Below are 21672 nucleotides of genomic sequence, written 5' to 3'. Positions count from 1 at the left end.
TAGCAGCCTACTAACAACTAAATGTTATTGTTATTGAGTTTAATTTGAACACATTAACATTAAGTTAAACATTCTCTGATTACTAGCTAGTCTAACAATAAGTCTAACTTTGAATGTAGAAACTTATAGGTTAGCAGGAGGATTTTGAACTTATTTCTAGAATAAACTTGGAGCCAGTGAAGTGAAACTAACACAGGAGTGATGTGATCTCTTCTGCTAGTTCCTGCTAACAATCTAGCTCAGGGGGCGGGAACCCATGGCTCGCAAGCCATATCTGGCTCTTTTGATGGCCACATCTAGCTCGCAGATAAATCTTTAATTATAAAAAAATTAAATATTAGACCAGTCCTTCTCGGGCGCGATGTGAAGTCAGTAGTACCGCTGCTTGCAGGAAAAAAAATCTGTGCCACTATCATGTTACTATTATCTTTTATATCACAGAGTTTGTACTTGGCTGAAACCTGTGAGTTGGCGTCATGCAGCTGCGCGCTCCCGTCTTTGAGAAGAAAAAGGGGAGGGGTAGTAGTCGCAGGCAGCAAGGTGAAACGCGCACTGATCAGAACACGCTGCTCGTCAAATACCACACATTGCAGCGTGTGAATGTTTTTACTGACAATGTTTGGTTCCACATGTGCATTTCTAACTTTGTGTTAGAAATGCATAATGTTCTCTAAAGAACATTAAGACCAAAGTATGACCACGTTTAACGGATGAAAGTCTCAGCGCCTGCGTGAAGCTTAAATTCACCAAATATCACCCAGGCGAGACCATCAGCAAAACCACGCAGCACCAGAAGTCACAATAATGGTAAGAAATACTCATTTATTAGACAAAAATATTGTAGTGTCCCTTTCCCACACTGAGGCATGGAGATTTAATCTCTTTTAAGGTTCTTTGTTCTAGTTACTGCAGGTCGTAGCCAACACCGTACAACTTATTCAGCAACTCCAGAATCTCTGCCGCCTAAAGTGCTCCCCCAACTATTTATTCCCTCCCTCCCGGACCAGCCCTCCTATTTCCCTTATTCAGCCCATAGCTGAACCCCATTGGTCCAAACTCCCCAGCGACAGGCTGAGCAACAGAATTGAGGCCCAATCAGCATCTCTACTTGATACGTTCAATTAACTCAGGAACTTTTAACGTGACCAAACAGCCACCCAGGTCAACTCAGTCTGCTATAGCAGTGGTCCTCAACCTTAATGCACCACGGACCAGGTAAAAGTCTGGCAAAGTTCTCACGAACTTTCTCACTGATACATTATATGTGGCGGACATACATTGTATCAACGCTACAATAGAGGCAAAAGCACGTGATAAGAAGTACTATGCTGTCATGGTCAGACAATAGTTCGGAGTGACCCAGATGCTGTAACCCAGAAGGAGACTCGGACAACAAGGTGAGTTTTAAAGTCTTTATATAGAAAGGTGAGTTATGGCTTCTTTCCAACAGAGGCGCGGCGGCTGGCTGGAGGAGAGCAGCAGCAGGATTCAAGAGGTGAGACGGCGTGAAACCAGAGGACAGCGACCAGGTAAGATCCGTAGTAGATATTTCCTGAGGCAAAGACGAGAGGAGCAATAAGTAACACGAAGCTTGGCAAACAAAACAGGAACATGAGCGAGCCAGACTATGCACCATGGGATGAACAAAGAACTGTCGTCGAGTGGAGGTCCAGGTGCTCCTTAAGAGGCAACGGCGGTGATGAAGGTAAGTGGTGGCAGCTGGTCACGTCAGGAACAGAGCAGGCGGGCGAGGGGGAGAATAGTTGGCAGAGGCATCATGTCATTTGCGCTTTTATTTTGACACGCAAAACATTGTACATCTCACATGTGTCATTATCCTCTCCCCTTCCCACACTCATGGTGCTAAAAAGAAGTAAAAATAACAGGAAAGAAATAACTTAGGGTGAAACAACATAACTGCCAGATGAAAGGACACGTAGGCAAAAAGACACACCTGTGCTCAACCCTATTTTGACCAAAGCAGGCAAAGGGGATTGATCCCATTATTCCCTGTGCTGCCAGCTCCGAGAGTTACCTTTGGCTGCAGCCTGCACAACTCCAACAGCAGACCAAACGTGCATGTGACCGACACTACAGTTCAACAAAATAATATGATATGACATGCATGAAAACTGTGGTATAATCTAAACATAACGATAAACACAAATTATGACATGAGCAATGTCCTCTCTGCCCGCAACACTTTCTGTCGCTATGATAACATTTAAACATGCCTTCAAAATAAGTGCATGAAAAATCCGACTCACCACAATGCTGAATGGTGCGTGGGAATCTCTCATTGGGATAAATCCGATTTTAAGTACTCCTGATACTGTCTATTAAATGTAGTTTTCTTTTTTGGGGAGTCCAAGGATCCTCTTCTATCTCCTGGCTGGGCCTTTTCCCCTTTGGCAAAGAAACTTTCATAATAGTTTTCATAATCAGTGCGCGTTTCACCTTGCAGCCTGCGCCCACTACCACTCCCCTTTTCCTACATCCCCTCCTTGCAGCTGCGCACTCCTCCCCAAAGACGGGAGCGCACGGGTCCGGCTGGTACAAATTCTGTGATATAATAGTAAACCAAGCCCCAGTAATACTGCGCACCCCCTGGCATTACATTGCGCCCGAGAAGGACAAGTCTGATGAAGAAAATTTTTTATAATTAAAGATTTGTCTGTGAGCCAGATGTGGCCATCAACAGAGCCAGAAATGGCTGGTGAGCCATGGGTTCCCGACCCCTGCTCTAAAAGAATAAGCTAAACCGGAAAAGTTGAACTACGACGTAAAAAGGGAAGACTATCTTCTGTTCTATTTGACAGGGATTTTAGAGGGTTTTAGGTCGGAGAGCAGATGGGAGAAAGGTCGAATAAAATGTCACGCACTATGCAGGTCTTGATATTAAAAATAAAAAAATTAAATAAAAAAAATGGGTCTCTGATATTGCTCAGTGGGCTGGACCAAAATTGGAGGCGGGCCGGATGCAGCCCACGTGCCGTAGTTTGCCCACCCCTTTTCTAAGCCGTTTGTTCCCTTTTGGGGTCACGGTGCTGCCGGAGCCTATACCGGCCACTTGTGGGCGAAGACTGGGGACATCCTGGACAGGTTACCAGTCTGTCGCAGGGCCACAATCACACACCCATGCATACTAGAAGTCACACCTATGGACAATTTAGAGCAAAGGTGGGCAAACTACAGCCTGCGGGTCAGATCCGGGCCGCCTCCTTGTTTGGCCCGGCCCCTGAACAATATCAAAGCCCCGTAATTTTTTTTTCAGTCTCGCCATGCGATTAAGACCCACATAGTACATATTTTGATCCATCCTTTATCTGAACCCTAAAAATCCCTGTAAAGTAAAAGAAGACAGTGTTTTCTTTCTACATCGCAGTTCATCTTTTGCAGTTTTGCTCACTGTGTTAGACAGATTATGCTGCTTATTTTTTAAACAGCGCACTCGTTTTGTATCCTAAGTGGTTGGAGATCTTGTCAATCAATTTCCTGCGTGCCGTGTCTCCTGTACAGAAACGCACAGCTCTTCAGATCTTTTGTTTTCATTCTATACTCCTGGAATTAATTACAATGAAGGTTTAAACTTTGATAATTTAAACAAGAGAGGAAAGTGTGAAAATGTGAGGTTTTGGAGCCAGGGTGGTTTTTTGTTCTGCTTTTATTTTGTTACTTTCAGTTTCTCACATGTCCTCTCATTTCAGGTGTCATGATTTCTCCCCAGTGTAATTCTCCCTCAGTGCACCTGTTTGTAATTGTCAATCTGTCCTCATGTTTATAGTCTGCATCTCCCCTGCACTTGTTGCTGGATTGTTTTGTGCGTTTTCTCAGCTTTATGAGTACTTGTGTCATTCGATCAGTCCTACTAATTAAATTTGGACTTTATTCTGAGAAATTAGGCGTCCTGCGTCCTGCCACCTGCGTCCTGCGTTTGTCCTGCATCTCTGACAGAAAATGTTCTTGTCTGTCTAGGAAAAGTGCATAAAGTGAAACATCTGTAATCTAACTACGCAGAGTTCATCGTTCACGGTAATTTTTGTAACGTAACTCCTGAAATAATTGAGGGAACACTGTAATGGTAAAAAAGGGAATGCAGATATACAGTACAGACCAAAAGATTGGACACACCTTCCCATTCATTTAAACGAGAAGGTGTGGCCAAACCTTTGGTCTGTACTGGATGTGCAGCATCAGTTGAAGACATAAGAATTTGACTTTTTTTCATTATCACAGATGTACGGTGGCCCTGAAGTGCAAATAATTTCAACAAATCACTTGATACAAAAACATTTTTAAGATCACAAGGAAAATTTAAAAAAAAAAATGTTAAAAAGCAGTATTACATTTTAGAAAACAAAACAAAATTTCAGAAACCAAAACTTAAAAAACAATAATTAAAAAAACATTTCAGAAAAAATAAAAAAAATTGGAACACAACGAAAACATTTTTTTGTTTATTTTCATATCCATTATTACAATCCTCATGTCAGCATTCAGTTTTTTCATTGACAAACATTTCTAAAGAACAGCTTTGAAAATCAAACATCAACTTTGTTAATAAAGCTTTAAAACCTAAAATGGTGAACATGGAAAAACTCCTAAATAAAGCAATTCTAATATTAAAGTTTTAAATTGAAGTTTTGCTTAAAGAAACATTAAGTTGTTTGGAGTTGTACAAATGTTTGATGCGATTCCTCATAAATGTGGTTTTCCAGATCATCAGCCCGATGCTAAAGGCAGGAATCATGGCTCGTCTTTCACTCCCCAATGCATCCTTTACAACCAATCAGGCTTATGCAGCAGGTTAAAGAAATATATATATATTTTTCTAAAGGACCTGCGATAAAAAAAAAATTACATATTAAGGTTAAATAATTACGACAGAGTTTTTTTGTTTGATTTACAATTTATTAAAGTTATCTTCCTCCACCAAAGACCAGATCTCTACGTTTGTGTGATGTTTCCGTCTGAGGAGGAGCACGTTTTTGGCATTTTCAACGTTCTAATGCGAATATAAAATACTTTTTTCATTCCTCTTTATTGTTTTATGCTGAAACGGGACGCTTCATCTGCAGGAGGGGGCGTATGTAACACTGTTTACTTCCGCATTGGTGTTCAGTTGACAGGTTCATGACGTAAGGAGACAAATGAACTTCAGGTTGTGTGAATGTAAAGGAAAATAAAGGCTGCAGCGATCCTCTACACCAGGGGTGCTCATTACGTCGATCGCGATCGACCAGTCAATATTCAAGGACATGAGGGACTGGCAACAGGAGTGACCTCCTTGCTGTTAAGTTGTTTGTGTGTGCGTAAATAAATGGGCTTTGATGCTGGAAAGGAGATTATGCAATCTGCCTCTCTCTTTGTTTCTCTCTCTGAGACTGTTCGGAGACGTGCGGTGTATGGGGCACGGACAGCTCTCCAACGTAGCCAGTTGATCAGCAGCTTGGCTCTTGCTTTCCCCACTACAGTGACGTACCAGCTGGGTCGATACATTAGTGTCAGAAGTGGGATTCTTAACTGATACTGCTGTGCTATGGAGAGCTACGACATGGAGCGGGAGATGCAGCTTGGCTCTTGCTTTCCCCGCTACAGTGACGTACCAGCTGGGTCGTTACATTGGTGTCAGAAGTGGGATTCTTAACTGATACTGCTGTGCTATGGAGAGCTACGACATGGAGCGGGAGATGGCAGAGATTGAGCGACAGATCCGTATTTTGGAGGCAGCTCGGGACAAGCGAGGAGCAAGGGTGAATCATCTCCCTAATGGCACGAGTGCCCGCCGTCATCTGCAGCCTGTTGGGTTTCCACGCCGGTGATGACCCATGCAGAGCAGTCTGTGACGGCACGCAACCCAGTCAAACGTCCGCGGTACAATGGCTTAACACCGTTAATACCTGGCCCAGGTCAACTTGGTGGCCGGCAATGGGGGCTGGAGTCCTGAAGAGACTGTTACACACCTAGCCTTGGCTTTGGAGGGCGCTGCACTCCAGGTATTGCTCTCTTCTGCGGAGCAGCGAGAATGTCGGCGTTGACAGCAGCATTGGAGCGACGTTTTGGAGAGCAGATTTCAACTGAAAGGAACCGTCAGCAGCTGGAGTCTCGTCAGCATAGAGATGACGAACGCTTGGGGACCTTCGCCGCCGATGTGCAGCTCTTTGCTCAGCGGGGTTATCCAACCTTTCCACCTGCAGCAGTGGAGGAACTGAGCGTCCATGCCTTCTTCAGAGGACTTGCTCCGGAATGTATGCGCCAGCATGTACGGCTGGCGAGGCCATCTACCCTGGGGGTAGCGCTGCAGGAAGCTGAGACTGCAGAGGAATTACTTCAGCTAGGGGGTTGCTAACAGACCCACACCACCTCATGCTCTGGTCCGAGCAGCTGGTGTGGAGGATGGAGAGGAATCAGTATTAGAAGTAGCAATTAATCGGACAGAGTCTGCTCCCCCAAGGCGACGTGCACCTCGAGGGTTGCGCTGCCACCGCTGCGGGGTCCAAGGACACTTTGCCATGGACTGTTTGGCTCCAGCACCCAGGAACATTAGTAGCGGGGTGGGAAACGAAGGTGGGGCGAGGTTGTGAGGGAACCCTCGCCCTGTCAGCAGACACCCCTCTGTCCAGTGGTGGGATGCTGTGGGACATCACAGGGACTGTTTGTGGAGTGCAGTGTTGGGGATTACCACTGCAGGGCATTGGTTGATACTGGAGCAACCATTAGCCTGCTACGCAGGGGGACAGTGGACCTGATTCTGCTGGGTGGGCACCTGCAGACACGGAACTGTTGACAGTAACGGGTGAGCGAACCCAGCTAGCTGGGAGAAAGACTGTTGAGGTGGTGGTCGGAACCCAGAAATGTGAGCATGAGTTTTGGCTGGCTGATATTCATGAGGACTGCATCCTGGGGCTGGATTTACTAAGCCAATGGGGAGCACAAGTTGACGTGTCAAGGGCTCGCCTCCACCTTGGTACAGAGATTGTGACACTCTGGTTCAACCGAGATCCCAATAAAAAGACCCCCAACTGCCCGCCCTCTGCCACAGCAGCTGCAGCCGCCATCGAGGAGTTAGCGGCCCGGTGTGGCCAATCACTGGATGCAGAACAGAAAGAGCAGCTGAATCACCTCTTGCTGGAGTATGTGGACATTTATGCTGCTTGAGATGAGGACTGCACCAGGACTAGTCTGGTACAGCACCACATCAACACTGGGGATGCAGATTCCATTCGCTTCCGGCCACATAGGCTGCCCTTGGCCAAACGGCAGGCTGCAGAGGATTGCATTCGCACCATGGCAGCTAACGGGATTATTGAGCCATCAGACAGCCCATGGACTGCACCTGTAGTCATGGTCCGAAAGAAAGATGGAGGGTGGCACCCCTGTGTGGATTACAGACGACTCAATGCTGTAACGAGGAAAGATTATTACCCCCTGCCACGGATTGACGACGCTCTGGACTATGTTGCTGGGTCCCAGTGGTTTAGCTCTTTGGACTTGTGGAGCGGCTACTGGCAAGTTGAATTGGCCAAAGAAGACAGAGCTAAGACTGCTTTTAGCATTGGTCAGGGACTGTGGCAGTTCACTGTGATACCATTTGGACTGTGCAATGCACCTGCCACATTTGAGCGGCTCATGGAGCGGATATTGAGGAATATTCCCCGCAGCCGCTGTGTGGTGTACTTGGATGATTTGTTGGTGCATGCGCAGGACTTTGACACTGCCCTGGGTAATTTAAGGGAAGTGTTTGCGGCCATTCGTGGAGCAGGGCTGCGCCTGAACCCAACAAAGTTTTGTTTTATGGCCAGAGAAACACACTTTATGGGACATGTGGTCAGTAGTGAGGGGGTGAATACTAACCCAGCGAAGGTGGCAGCAGTGAAAGAATGGCCACAGCCAGCTAATCTCAATGAGTCGCGGAGTTTCCTGGGCCTGGCATCTTATTACCAGAAGTTCATTAGAGACTTTGCTACAGTGGCTGCACCCCTTCACCAACTCACCCACAAAGGTCGTTGGTTTGACTGGACTAGAGACTGCACTGAGGCCTTCCAACACCTCAAAGCTGCACTGACACAGGCCCCTGTTTTGGCTTATCCTGACCCTGGACAGCCTTTTATCCTGGACACTGATGCTAGTGGCGTCGGGGTTGGTGCTGTGCTGGCACAGCCTGGAGAAGGTGGGGAGAGAGTGGTGGCTTTTTACAGCTGCAGCCTCAAGAAACCAGAGCAGAACTACTGCGTCACCAGACGAGAGCTGCTAGCGGTGGTTTTAGCTGTGAAGCACTTACCTGCTTGGCACCAGGTTCACGCTGAGGACCGACCATGCCTCTCTCACATGGCTGTTGAACTTCCGTCAGCCAGATGGTCAGGTGGCCAGATGGATTGAGGTGCTTCAGGAGTATGACTTCTCCATTCAGCACCGACCAGGACAGCGGCACTCACACGCTGATGCAATCTCCCGGCGCCGTTGTCTCATTGAGGAGTGCAGGTACTGCGGGCGTCAGGAGGAGCGGAACCAGGGGACAGCAATAATGGTGGCTGCAGCAGTGACATCGCCACAGGTGCAGGGTGAGGGGCGGGGCTGTTTTCGCAAGAGCAACTGCAAGAGGCACAAGAGGCAGACCAGGTTTTGGCCGAGACAAGGAAGTGGGTCAAGGCAGGACAACGTCCTGATTGGTAAGCTGTGTCAGCTGGTGACCCAGAGCTGAAGACGCTACTCTCCCAGTGGGGTAACCTGGAGCTCCACAACGGTGTTCTGTATCGGCGCTGGCGGGCCACAGGGGCAGGTCGAGACCGGCTGCAGCTCCTTGTGCCCACTTCTCTACGGGATGAGGTGCTGGGTCAATGGGGCGGCAGGTGCTGGCCACTTTGGGAATACAAAGACTGTGAAGCGGCTGAGTGCACGATTTTACTGGCCTGGCTGTCGACAGGCTGCTGAATTGCATGTTCACTGCTGTGATCTTTGCACAGCACAAGGGGCCCACACAGCAGTGCCGTGCCCCTCTGCAGCAGTACCTGGTGGGAGCTCTAATGGAGAGGGTTGGCGTGGATGTACCGAGTCCCTTTCCTCTCACAGACACTGGTAACCGCATTGTCCTGGTGGCCATGGATTACTTCACCAAGTGGGCAGAAGCATATGCGGTGCCAGACCAGAGTGCCACAATAACGACAAAGTATCTGGTGGAGGGGATGTTCACGCGGTTCGGAGTCCCCAATGAGCTCCACAGTGACCAGGGCAGGAACTTTGAGAGCAGACTCTTCGCAGAGGTGTGCAAGCGCCTGGGGGTGAGGAAGACCCGTACTACACCAATTCATCCACAGAGCGAGGGATTGGTGGAGAGCGTCAACCGGACATTGGCCACCCAGCTTGCTACACTGACCAGTACGCATCAGAGAGACTGGGACCAACATCTACCCCTGGTCCTGTGGGCATATTGTACGGCAGTCCAGGAGTCCAGCCAGTGCACGCCTGCGCTGCAGATGTTGTTGATGTGTTTGGCACTGAACCTGAGCCAGAGATCACAGGAGGTTTCGAACTGGATTATTTGCGACAGATGAAGGACAGGTTGGGGGAGGTGCATCGTCTGGCAGTAGAAGCCCAGCGAGGAGCTGGGGTCAAGCAAAAGAGGGTGTATGATACCCGAGCCCACGGGCCAGTTTTTGTACAGGTGGACAGGGTATGGGTGTACTGCCCAGTGAGGAAACGAGGACTCTCACCCAAGCTCATGAGCCACTGGCAAGGACCTGGAAAGATCTTAGAACAGATCTCAGAAGTGGTGTATCGGGTGCGGCTGCCAGGTCGGGGTCGAAGGGTGGTGCTCCATAAGGATAGACTGGCCCCTCACGACCCTTTAGCTCCTACTGCACAAGGAGACGAGGACAATTCTGCAACCGCTGTGGGTGTGGAGCACGAAAATGGTGGACAAGGTGTTGCTGACTCAACAGCAAGGCCGGCCCGGACACGGAGGCAGCCAGTTCAGGGACTGTGTTCAATGACTCATGTGTTGTTTGGTTCACAGCTATGTGAGGGTTGTGGGGACACTAAACCCTCTTAAGTAGGGGTAGTGTGGCGATCTGGGGGTTAGCCCCGCCTTAAGCCCCTAAGACTCATGGGAAGTAGGGAATCTTGGTGTAAAAACCATGAGTGAGAGGACTGGCAACAGGAGTGACCTCCTTGCTCTTAAGCTGTTTGTGTGTGTGTAAATAAATGGGCTTTGATGCTGGAAAGGAGATTAGGCATTTTTCCTCTCTCTTTGTTTCTCTCTGTCTGAGACTGTTCGGAGTCGTGCGGTGTATGGGGCACGGACAGCTCTCCAACGTAGCCAGTTGATCAGCAGCTTGGCTCTTGCTTTCCCACTACAGTGACGTACCAGCTGGGTCGTTACAATATATCTGCGTACACAGGTAGATCTTCAAGACATTGTCGACTCAAAGTAGCTCACATGGCAATAAAGTTTGAGCACCCCTGCTCTACACCAAACGTGTCTCTGAGCTCTTTATGTTACATATAAAATTCCACTTTACTGACACTGAACCCCGGAAAGCCGTCTCCACTGACAATAATCTGATTTTGAGTCATCAAAAGGTTCAGAATCTCTTTGTTTTAAAACTTTAATAATCCGGAAATAAAGCTTCACAAAAGCCTCCACATATTTCACCTTCAAGCTAGGCTCCGATAACGGACAACTTCGGTGTTTTTTACTTGTTAATCTATGACTTTTTCTCGTATATTTATGAAATTTAAGTCGTAAATATATGAGATAAAAACTCGTAAAATTACGAGTTTTTAAAAACTCATAAAATTACGAGTTTTTATCTCCTAAATTAACAAGATAAAATCTCGTAATTTAAGTTTTTTTTTTTTGGTGGCCCTAAAACTCTGTCGTAAAGTAATATTCAATAATTACATTGCACGTAAATCATGGTGATTTGCCTGTATACTGCACGGTGATATGAATTACTTTAGTCTTTTTTTATTCCCATGTAGAGCTGCCATCTGTTCTTCTGCAGCACAAACTTTTCTGGAACTTTGCTTTGAGAAACATCACCTGCAGAAAAAACACATTAAGTATTTTATGAACTTTTAAAGTAAATCTTTTAAGTGTGAGTTTATGTATATGCATCGTTCAAAAATATGCAATGCACTTACTTTAATATTATTTCCCATAATAACTTGTTTACTGATTTCAATCTTAAGTACATTTTAGCAACACTGATGCCATATAATTACTGTATAAATCACAGAATCAGGCCGGCTCGGAGCAGCTTCTGCCATGTTTTCACCGAAATCGGGAACGGCTATCATGTGTAGACACTTCGTCTCCATCGTGTTACTTTTGCACATGCGCAAGATTAAAAAAAACCAATGAGTTATATCGCTAGAGGAGACACCCCCGCTTGGGAAGCCTGGCCGTCGGTGGCGGAGCGCGACGCCATCTTGGTGAGGTTGACGACGCCCACATGACAATGATTTCTATAGCCCTTTGTGGCATCTAGGTAGCTTTTATTTAATTTATATTTATTCAAATTTTTATATATTTATACATATAAATAAATATATAATATATGTATATAATTTATATATATATATATATATATATATATATACATCATTTGTTGCTGTTAAATAAGAGAAACAGTCACCCTTATAAGCTCAAACTTTAATAAAAAATGCATTGTTGCAGGACGTCTTATAAATAAATAGAATATTACAAAGAAATTTTTAAAATAATTTTTAAACATTTCAAAGTTTTAGACCTCTTTGACATGTAATTTAAATTATTTAGAAAAGCCTAGTCTATTGACTTATTGTTGGGCTTTTCTAAAACCCCACGAGTTGAAAAGCGTGCCCACCCCCTGATTCAGAGTTACCAGTTAATCTATGAAGCATGGCTTTAAATGGTTGGAGGAAGCTGGAGTCCCCATGGAGAAAACCAAGGCATGCACAGGGAGAACATGCAAACTCCACACAGAAAGGTCCCCCATTGATGTTCTGTTTCAGGTCTAGCTGCACGTGATCAAGAGTGGTTATCTTTACATCAGAAAGGAGGGCATTACAGTAATCTTTTCTTGATGTGATAAAAGCATGAATTGCAGTTTCAACACTGGCTTTAGAGAGAAAGGGTCTCACCTGGGCGATATTCCTCAGATAGTAAAAAGCAATTTTAGTTACTTGATTCACATGTTGGTCAAAGCTAAGAACTGCTTCTGGAATCACCCTGAGCTTCCTTACTATATCATATACAATCATACAGGTGGTTTATGGATAAAATTGGATCTGATCTCTCTCAGCTTCAGAACCGATAACCAAGACTTCTGTTTTGAATAATTAATAATAATAAAAAAGACCACAAGGCTGTAATTATCAACAGTAAAAAAAACACTGGGACTTAAAGAGTTTATCTTGGTTTGAGTGGGTTGGAACTTTGCTGCAGAGCCAATAGCAAGACTTTTTCTGGATTACATCACTCACCCACACTGGCATATTGTAGCACTAGTTAACTAGCTGACAATTAGTTCTTCACTAGTTCACTATAGTGACTATTGAACTTATAAGAAAATATTGTGCTCACTAGTTAATTAGTGGGGTTTTTGCACAGCACCAATTAACTAGTGCAATTTTCTCTCTCACCTGTTAACTAGTAAGACTTACATACATCTCACTAGTCAAATAGTTAATATTTTCCATGTCACTAGTAAACTAGTACAAGATTTTGGTAACACTTGTTTACTAGTTAGCTTATTCTACAAGAGACTTACTAGTTGTAGAATTTTGCATGTAATTAGTTAATTAGTGGCCTTTTTCAATCTTCGCTTGTAAACCAGTAAGCACAAATAGTGCCCACTAGTAAACTGGTGCACATTTTAAAATAGTACTTCTTAATTAGTTTGCATTTTTGGCTGTCATTAGTTAACTAGTTGTACTTCTGGCATTACTATTTAGGCCACAAACAGCCTGATATTAACAATATTAATTGATGTAAAAAGGCGTGCAATAGATACTGATATTCTTGCTATCCTTTATCTATGTGACATTGGGAAGACTTCCTCTTTACTTTGTGTACAGGTCCATTACCAGAGCTTACTACCGTAACTCTGTAGGTGGGCTCCTTCTCTTTGACATAACCAACCGCCGATCCTTTCAAAACGTTCACGACTGGCTGGAGGAGGCTCGCAGTCATGTGCAGCCACATACCATCGTCTTCATGCTGGTGGGCCACAAGTGTGACCTGGAAACACAGCGACAGGTATGATTGTGTTATATATCCTGTATATCCCAAGCTCAATGAAAATCTGTGTGTTAATGTGTCCTATTTGGCATTTGAAAAGTGCAACTTAAAAAAATTGCTGATTCAGATGTCTGTACATGTTTGGTTCAGACAACAATTTGAACTTTTTTCTTATTTTATTCTTTTAAAGTCTCACTTCTTTTGGTCTATTGTAAAAAGCATTCCCAAGGGGTTTTAATTATCATTATCGTATTTTCACGACCATAAGGCGCACTTACAAGTCTTACATTTTCTCCAAACTGTAGGGGGCGCCCTATGAGGCGGTGCGCCTAATGTGTAGTTGTGGAAGTCGGCATGAAAAACCAACTCGGTTTTTCTCCCGCTGCTTTTTTCCACAATGAGTGTGTATGTGTGTGTGCTGAGTTCCCACGTGCCACGCTCCCCTGTTTGCAAAAGGAAGGGGCAGGCACTTATTACAAGCCAATGTGTGTGTGCTGAAATGTGTGTGTGCTGAGTTGCCTCGTGCTATGCTTCCCCGTTTGCAAAAGGAGGAGGCAGACACTCAGTACAAACCAATGTGTGTGTGCTGAGTTGCCTCGTGCCGTGCTCCCCCATTTGCAAAAGGAGGGGGCAGACACTCAGCTAAGTGAGCTAAGCACATTCCTATCGCTGTCTCCTGCAGTCAGAAACGTCATTGCAGGAAAGGTTCAACACTAGCATCCCTGTTTTACAGGATGTGTTAACGTGCCCGCACCTTAACACCTGGTGTGCCTTTAGCATGTGTCAAATACCGAAAAATTACCCATAACTGAGACCGCGCCCTATAACCCGGTGCGCCCTATGGTCATGAAAATACGGTATGCTGTTTTTGCCAAAATTAAAAAAAAAAACCTTTGTCGTTTTCAAGTTTTGGCAGAGTAGCAGTAGTTCATTAAAACAATGTTTTTCAACCTTTTTTGAGCCATGGAACACTTTAACCTTGACAAAAATCCCGCGGCACACCAGCATTCACAAAAAAAAAAAGGAGAAAATCATGGGAGATGTAGTTTAATAATCCGCCAAACACAGAAAGACTAGCGTCTCTGAGCTTCATTGTTGTGTTCACTGATGACATGTGATTAAGAATCCAAGAATGATTGGTGGAGACAGTTAAAGGGGCAGGACTTTTCAGAAACCGGCTTTAGTTGCAGCTAAATCACCGTACCGTCATTCTTATCAAAATGTCTTTAATAGAATCAAATAAACACAAAGAAAAAAGTATTTTACGATCTTTCATATAACTAATTTCTTAGTGTTTTATCAGGGCCTGTAAGGATGAACAAAGAGCTGAAATCCTGGAGATGGAAAATGTTCTTAAATCAGTTAATGAGGACAATTTCCCACGGCACACTTGACCATCTCCCGCGGCACACACTGGTTGAAAAACACTGCATTAGAAATATGCTTCTGAGTTGTGGAGCAACCCCCACCCCCCGTTCCCCTCCCAGTTGCAAACCAAAGCAGGGAGCTTTTGGCCTTGGTACGCACTCCGTCCTGCCGGAAAATCTGCTTTCCGTCTCTCCTTTTGTGTCTCTGTGACCCACATTAATTCAAGTGGGCAAAAATAAAAGCAAGAATCAAACTGGGGGATCGATTTATTATTGTATAAATGAAAATAATTAAAATATAATAAGATTTAGGATGCCAAGCTTGCTGCTTCCCTATTCCGCATCAACTCTCTGTCTGTTTGCCAGTCGGCTGCCCGGATGCTGGCATGACAAGCAAATGAGTTCCGGCTGGCCGCGGAGCGAGCTATGACGGCAGAGGAGCGAGCTATGCCTGGCCGTGGAGCAAGCTATGCCCGGCAAAGGAGCGAGCTATGCCTGGCCGTGGAGCAAGCTATGCCCGGCAGAGGAGCGAGCTATGCCTGGCCGTGGAGCAAGCTATGCCTGGCAGAGGAGCGAGCTATGCCTGGCCGTGGAGCAAGCTATGCCCGGCCGCGGAGCGAGCTATGCCCTGGTGCGGAATGAGCTATGCCCGGCAGAGGAGCGAGCCATGCCCGGCAGAGGAGCGAGCTATGCCTGGCAATGGAGCAAGCTATGCCCGGCAGAGGAGCGAGCTATGCCCTGGTGCGGAACGAGCTATGCCCGGCAGAGGAGCGAGCCATGCCCGGCCGCGGAACTCAGCTTGTCATGCCGGCATCCAGGCAGGCACTTTATGGTCGAACAGAAATAATATTCAGGATGTGCTGAGGTAACTTGTCTCTGTCAACATACTCGTGAGCAGTCAGTTTACATGTGAAGGCTACATGCTTTGTACGCGAAGCCGGCAAGATGGCGATGGGAGCAAACGTCTGGTAAGCGTCCTGCGCAGCATAACCTTCAAAATGCTAGTTTAAGACTGAATATTTACAAGACCGACTCTCTACTGGATATCAAGATAAAAGAAGGCAAATTTATGAACCAGGTGGGGATCGCCTAACTCGTCCAATAACTAACACGAACATGGCTAAATCTAATGCTAAAGCTACAGCTAATGCTAAAGCTAAAAAAATGCTCTTTCCACAAGCCTGAGGACATGGAAACAAATGCAAAGGGCACAAAAAACAGCGTAGCGTCACCTTCGAAACCAGCAGCGGCGCAAAAAAAAATCAAGACCAGATAAAACCTGCTCTCTCAGAGCATGAGCAGAGTCCAACACACCAATCTTAGCTGCAAATGAAAGCCTTAAAAGGATGATGAAAGACTTTAAGTCGGAGCTGCAGCAAAACACTCTGACTATACTTACTGTATCTACTATCGCCAAAGCTGTGGAGTTTAACTCTGCTGAAATCTAAGAATGTAAAGATAGAAGTAAAAAGTTGGAAGAAGTGAAATGTCTGAAAGAGAAAAGTGTGGAATTAGAGCAAAGAGCATCAGAGATGGAAAACAAAACGTCGGAATCGGAAAGATACAAAAGAAGATGACACTTGAGACTAAATGGTGTTAAAGGAAAAAAAAGGTGAAGACTCTCGAGGGATTGTGGCAGATATCATCACAAAGATCGCACCACCCTGAATAGAGAAGGTGGAATACATTCTCGACATGGTACACCAGCTGGGCCCAATGGATGTCAACCGCCCCCGTCAAATCATCATTCAGTTCACAGGAAGGAGATACTGAGACGAGCTGTGGCGAATGACTAAACATCATCCTGTCTGTCGAGACCTGAACATTTGGTTTGCAGAACACTTCTTCAAAGGAGACAGAGAGGCAAGAAAAGCGGTGTGGCCCAAAGTTAAACAGGCGAGGAAGAATGGTTGTACGACTGTTTCGTGGTCCTTATGCTTTCATTAATAGCCAGAGAGTCACACCATAACTTTATTTAGTCTTGCAAGTAATTCAAGATGTTTACTGTAAATTCAAGGTTTTGTTACCTTAAAGTTTTTGTTCAGTAATACTTTCAGCGTCATTTAGCTTTGTAAGAGTTACTTTCTTTTTACACGTTGCATCTTAAAACAGATGTTTCCGTACTTTCTTTAAATGCAAGGGGTCTAAGAGATTTAAAAATGAGAAAAAAGAAGCAAGAGGGATATCAGAGAGGGGGGGATAGGGGGGTGATTATGGAAGGGGGGGGGGGGGTAAAACCATGAAGCAGCATAAAGCAACAAGTTGCTGGACGTTTATAATCATTATGGTTAGGTTAAGATGTAATACAAATCTAGAAAGGGCAGGGCCTGTCCACACACACTCAAATGTTATAACATACATGCTGGCTCCAAAAATATTCATGTCAACATGTACACAATACAACTATTGTTCACTCACGCAGATGTATGCATTCAAACTGATGTGAAACATTTCATTCAGTCACACAAACTATTTGTGCAAAGGTGAATTAACACTTGTGCTTGAGTGAGTGTTGATGTTTTTCTAAGGTGGATGATGGAATGTAAAAAGAAAGAGGGAGAGTGCCCAGCCCTCCCCACACCAAGACCCCCGCTGCAGCAGCAGCGGTAACCAGGACCTCCCCAACGCACGGCAGCAGATAGAGAACAACCGCCCGCATGGCAATCACATCCGCCACCCGGGCCAGGGCCAGCAGGACCGCCACAGGGGCCCCCAATGCCAGAGAGCAGGGGGGCATAGGGGGACAGAGTGTGAGCTACAGCCCGATCATAAAAGCCCCCGCTGCGCTGGGAGGGCCCAACACGGGGCCCCGTACCAGGAGAGCACCCCCAGCCCCAGACAAGCACCCCACCACCATCCAGGAGTTCTGAGCATCTCCCCACCCCAACCCCAGGCACAAGCCAGGGCCCCCCAAGGGAGTCCACACTCCAGGCAGACACCCAGCCCACGGTAGTCCATGAGAGAGCAAAGCAGGGGCCGGCCACCCCTGCCCAGGAGGAAGACGCCCAAGAGAAGTGGAGTGTTGTAGACATGGCCCGTCCAGGCTCACCCACAGCTGGAATTTTGGAGAAGGCCGGCGCACGTGGGCAAGGATCAGAACCTACACCACAGGGACACGGACCCCAGGCTCAGATATAATGTGATCCCCAGCTCATGGTCTTGGCACAGAATTCAGGGATTCCTCTCCCTGCATGGAGAGAGGGCCACTGGGCCCAGGAAGCCAGCACCCAAGGGACACGGCCGCCGTTGCAGAGGGTCTTTTACCCCCCGGCCAGGGATGGGGTAGGGAACAGATGGTCCGAAGTCACACCTTCCTTGTGAAATGTATGTGCGTGTGTTCGTGAGCACATTTGTGTAGATGTATCTGTACGTATGTTGGAGTGTATATTTTTTAGGGGTAAAGGGTGTGTGTACTAAAGGGTGCAGTTAAAATTGGTGAGTAGGACACTGAGAGGCATCTCCTGATTACTCACAGTGATGACCAAACACCCTCCCCACCAAGGGCCCCTAAATGTCTAAGGTGCAGTTAAAATTGGCAGGTAGGGCACTGAGAGGACATCTGCTGCTTGCTGGCAGTGATGTCCAAGCACCCCCACTACTAAGGGTCCTACATGTCTATTGTGCAATTAAAACTGAGAGGGGACCATGGGAGCAGACAACTGCCAAGTAGCTCCTCCCGCCAAGGTGCATCACAAGCTGACCCCCCATGAGCTATTATATGAGGAAGAGAGTAAGTTGGGGTCATCTGGTAGACTGTCCCGCGGTGGTGAAATAGCCGTCCCCCAGCCACCTCCAGCATTGACCCCAGGTCTCCTCAGCCCAGGCCCCACACTCCCCACCCCACACAAAAGAGAGGAGCCAGGAAAGCGCTGCCCTCCCCTGGAGCAAGCCCAGGCCCCCGCCCCCAGGCACCGCCCTAAAAAAAGTAAACCTTTTTCTGTGAATGACATCACACTTACTTGGTCCAGTTCTACATATTTAACAGTTTAATACTCATATACAGTTAAAGGCTGTTCCACATCCGTCAAACACTGTTGGCGCAATTTCATCTTGTCAAAGATTCACCTGAACTTGTTTGACCTTCCAGGTGACCCAGCAAGAAGCAGAGAAGCTCTCAGGGGCGTATGGGATGCGCTACATTGAAACCTCCGCCCGTGACGCCATCAATGTGGAACATGCCTTCACGGAACTGACCAGAGACATCTTTGACTTGGTGCGGTCTGGTGACATCACAATCCAGGAAGGGTGGGAGGGTGTGAAGAGCGGGTTTGTGCCCAACGTGGTCCACTCTTCAGAGGAGGTGACCAAAAGCGACCGGCGCTGTTTATGCTGATCTGGAAAGAGTTTCGTGAATGAAAGTAGAAGTCCATGCAGGAATGAAAGAAGCGGGGGGAGGCTGAGGCCTCCTGACTGAAATTGTGGTTTTTCCTTCAAAGCGAGATCAAATTTTTTGTCAGGCTTATTCCAGAACACCATCAGCAGGGAGGAATCACAACAAAGGACTGATCCAAATTCTGTTAAGTCTTTTCTAACAATGGGATGGCAGATGCACAGTTAGGGGGCTCTTATAATTCCAACCTGTTGGATTTGCTCCCGGCATTTCTCTCAAAGGCCTTAGAAAGAGAATCCTTTCTGGTTCTGTTTCACATGATTGCTTTTGTTTTTCTGTCTTGTTCGGTATTATAACCTCCCCTCATTTATTGCCTCTCAATATGCAATTACGTTACTATATAGTTAGACCTTTTTACATGTAAAACCCTCATATTCAGCAAGCTTGAACTTATAATAAGAAAGCACCTTAACAGTAAAGCTGAGTTGAAATACTGAGTCTCACTGGGGATGTCTGAGGGGTGTAAATAAGCAAACATATATATATATATATATATATATATATATATATATATATATATATATATATATATATATATATATATATATATATATATATATATGTGTGTGTATATATAAATATATATTTTTCTTTTTTCCTGAAGGCAGAAGAGAGGGAACATCGATAAATGGAAATTTGAGAAGTGGGAGAGCCACATAACTCAAAATAAACTTAGGAGATAAAAAAATGTAGCTTAGAGTCACACTCCTATCATCTTTTGATCTATTGTAAAAGCGCTCCCAGTGTTTTTTGAATTATAATTATGCCATTATTAGGCAACATCATAAAACATGATGTTCGCTTCAGAGTTTGGGTAGGGCTGTTGGCGCGAAAGTAAGCCTCTGCTCATTTACCATCATCCCTTTGTGTACATTCTCTAATGTTAGTTTACAACCTCTCAAAACCCCAACCTATCATTACAGATTCAACAAAAAATGGTGAGCAATATTGGAGCTATCCAGCCATACAGTTCCAGCTCAGATGAGAAAAGACGTACATGGATCTAATGTCTACAAGTGGATACAGTAATCCCCCGCTCATTCGCGGTTTAATATTTGCGCCCCGCCCATTCGCGGGTGGCCGCAGATGACGTGACATCACAAGCGTGAGACGCAGAACAGCGCTCATTCCGCGAATTTTGAAAAACGATTTGCTCTGTACTTTACTGTAAAGTATTGTTTACGCGTTTAAGATGCCATCCAAACGCCCTGCATCATCTCCAGCTTCTGGAAATGAACCCAAACGGCAGAAAAAGGTTCTGACTCTGCAGAGGCTCTGGCTCTGGGAGTTTTAAAACAGCGTCAATTATTCGCGGATTTTCGTTATTCGCACGGGGGGGCATAACCCCCGCGAATATGGGGGAATACTGTACATCAGAATGGGGCGGAGCAGGGAGCTTGTGGCCTGCCAATTGTTGTTTGAATGTATCAACTACAAGCTTTTTTAAATGGCATTTTTTTCGCATGCACCTGATTCACCACAATTTCAATAAAGAAATACTCAGAAATGCAATTTTATTCTTAATTATATGTCCTACAAGATCATGTTAAAAACGCAAAAAACATTATTTTCATTGGAGTGGGTCTTTAATTCAAGAGTAAAAAAAAATGACAAAACACCATTCAGCAACATTATTTGTAGAAATTTTGTTTAAAACATGCAACTTTTTTGCTCTTATTTCTTTTTTCCCTTTCGGAAGTTGTTTCAAACTTTAAATTATTTGTGACAGTAGTTGTCACTTTTGCTCATATTTAAAATATAACATGGTCACTGTGTGGTCTTGAATTCTGCTGTTTCAAAGACTTTGATTGATATTTAAATTTAATGAGGATATGTTAGAGTGTCTTCTAAACCCAGTTTACATTCAATTGAAACAATCATATATTTCAAAAGTTACTTTTTATTCAAATCAGACCATTTCTGTGACTTTAAAATGCTTCAGCTAAGGGATAATGCCAGTTTTGTGTGAATATATTCACAGTAAGTTTCTGCTTGTAGCAAAATAACTTATCCTGTTGAAGTTCCATCAAATTCCTTATTATGGTCATAGACATAGGCCATGGACTGTCATTTTTTCAAACTAAATGTTTTGTTCCCATTTCCAAAAAGTTGTTTCTGTTTATTTTGATCATGAATGTATCAGTGGGATTAAGGCTGTTATACTATTTGCAGGCAAAGCAAACATTTTTCTTTATGCTTTTTTATGGGAAAGCACTCTATGTATGATAAGCCATTTCCACGTGTTTACACGCTGCATTATTTCTGCCTAAGTGAAATGCTATTACCAGATAGAAAAAAAACAATCCTCAGATATCTTTTCAGGAATAAAAAAATAAAAAAATCCTGGATGATGTGTGATGTTCAGCTATACGGCTACTCCTCAGCTCAAAAGACATTGTACTATCTTAGATGACCCCACCCTTACATTGACGTGTTCTCCCTACCATGACAAAGGTGGATAAAGGTGGAAAGATTTCATGTAATCCATGGACACTAGTGAAGAACACAAATCATTGAAGAAAAAAGGTTCAGCGCACTGTCTAGTGGGTCTAGATGACCCAACTCCCAATGTTAAAGTGCCTAGGATAGCACAAGGGTTAAAGCTGCGTTCACACCTAACTTGATTCGTGCGCCAGTGGCAGCCACTTTTAATGTTAAGTCAATGGCACAAATCGGCGTGGTGCGGTCTAGCA

General features: G+C 45.2%; 1 protein-coding gene across 1 annotated transcript in view; it reads left to right on the top strand.

The window, feature by feature from the left end:
- rab39b (RAB39B, member RAS oncogene family) overlaps positions 1–19449 on the top strand; it is a 28464-nt gene extending 9015 nt beyond the window's left edge. Inside the window, exons 2-3 of the mRNA XM_023948878.1 lie at positions 13060–13240; positions 18677–19449. Of these exons, the coding sequence (XP_023804646.1) occupies positions 13060–13240; positions 18677–18922 (427 nt within the window). The 3' untranslated portion in view covers positions 18923–19449. The remainder of the gene's footprint in view (positions 1–13059; positions 13241–18676) is intronic.
- The last annotated feature ends 2223 nt before the right edge of the window (positions 19450–21672 follow it).

This window comes from Oryzias latipes, chromosome 18, assembly GCF_002234675.1.
Source record: "Oryzias latipes chromosome 18, ASM223467v1".
Lineage (NCBI taxonomy): Eukaryota > Metazoa > Chordata > Actinopteri > Beloniformes > Adrianichthyidae > Oryzias > Oryzias latipes.
The sequence above is the reverse complement of the archived record's forward strand: the minus strand, read 5'-3'. Positions and strand labels throughout refer to the sequence as shown.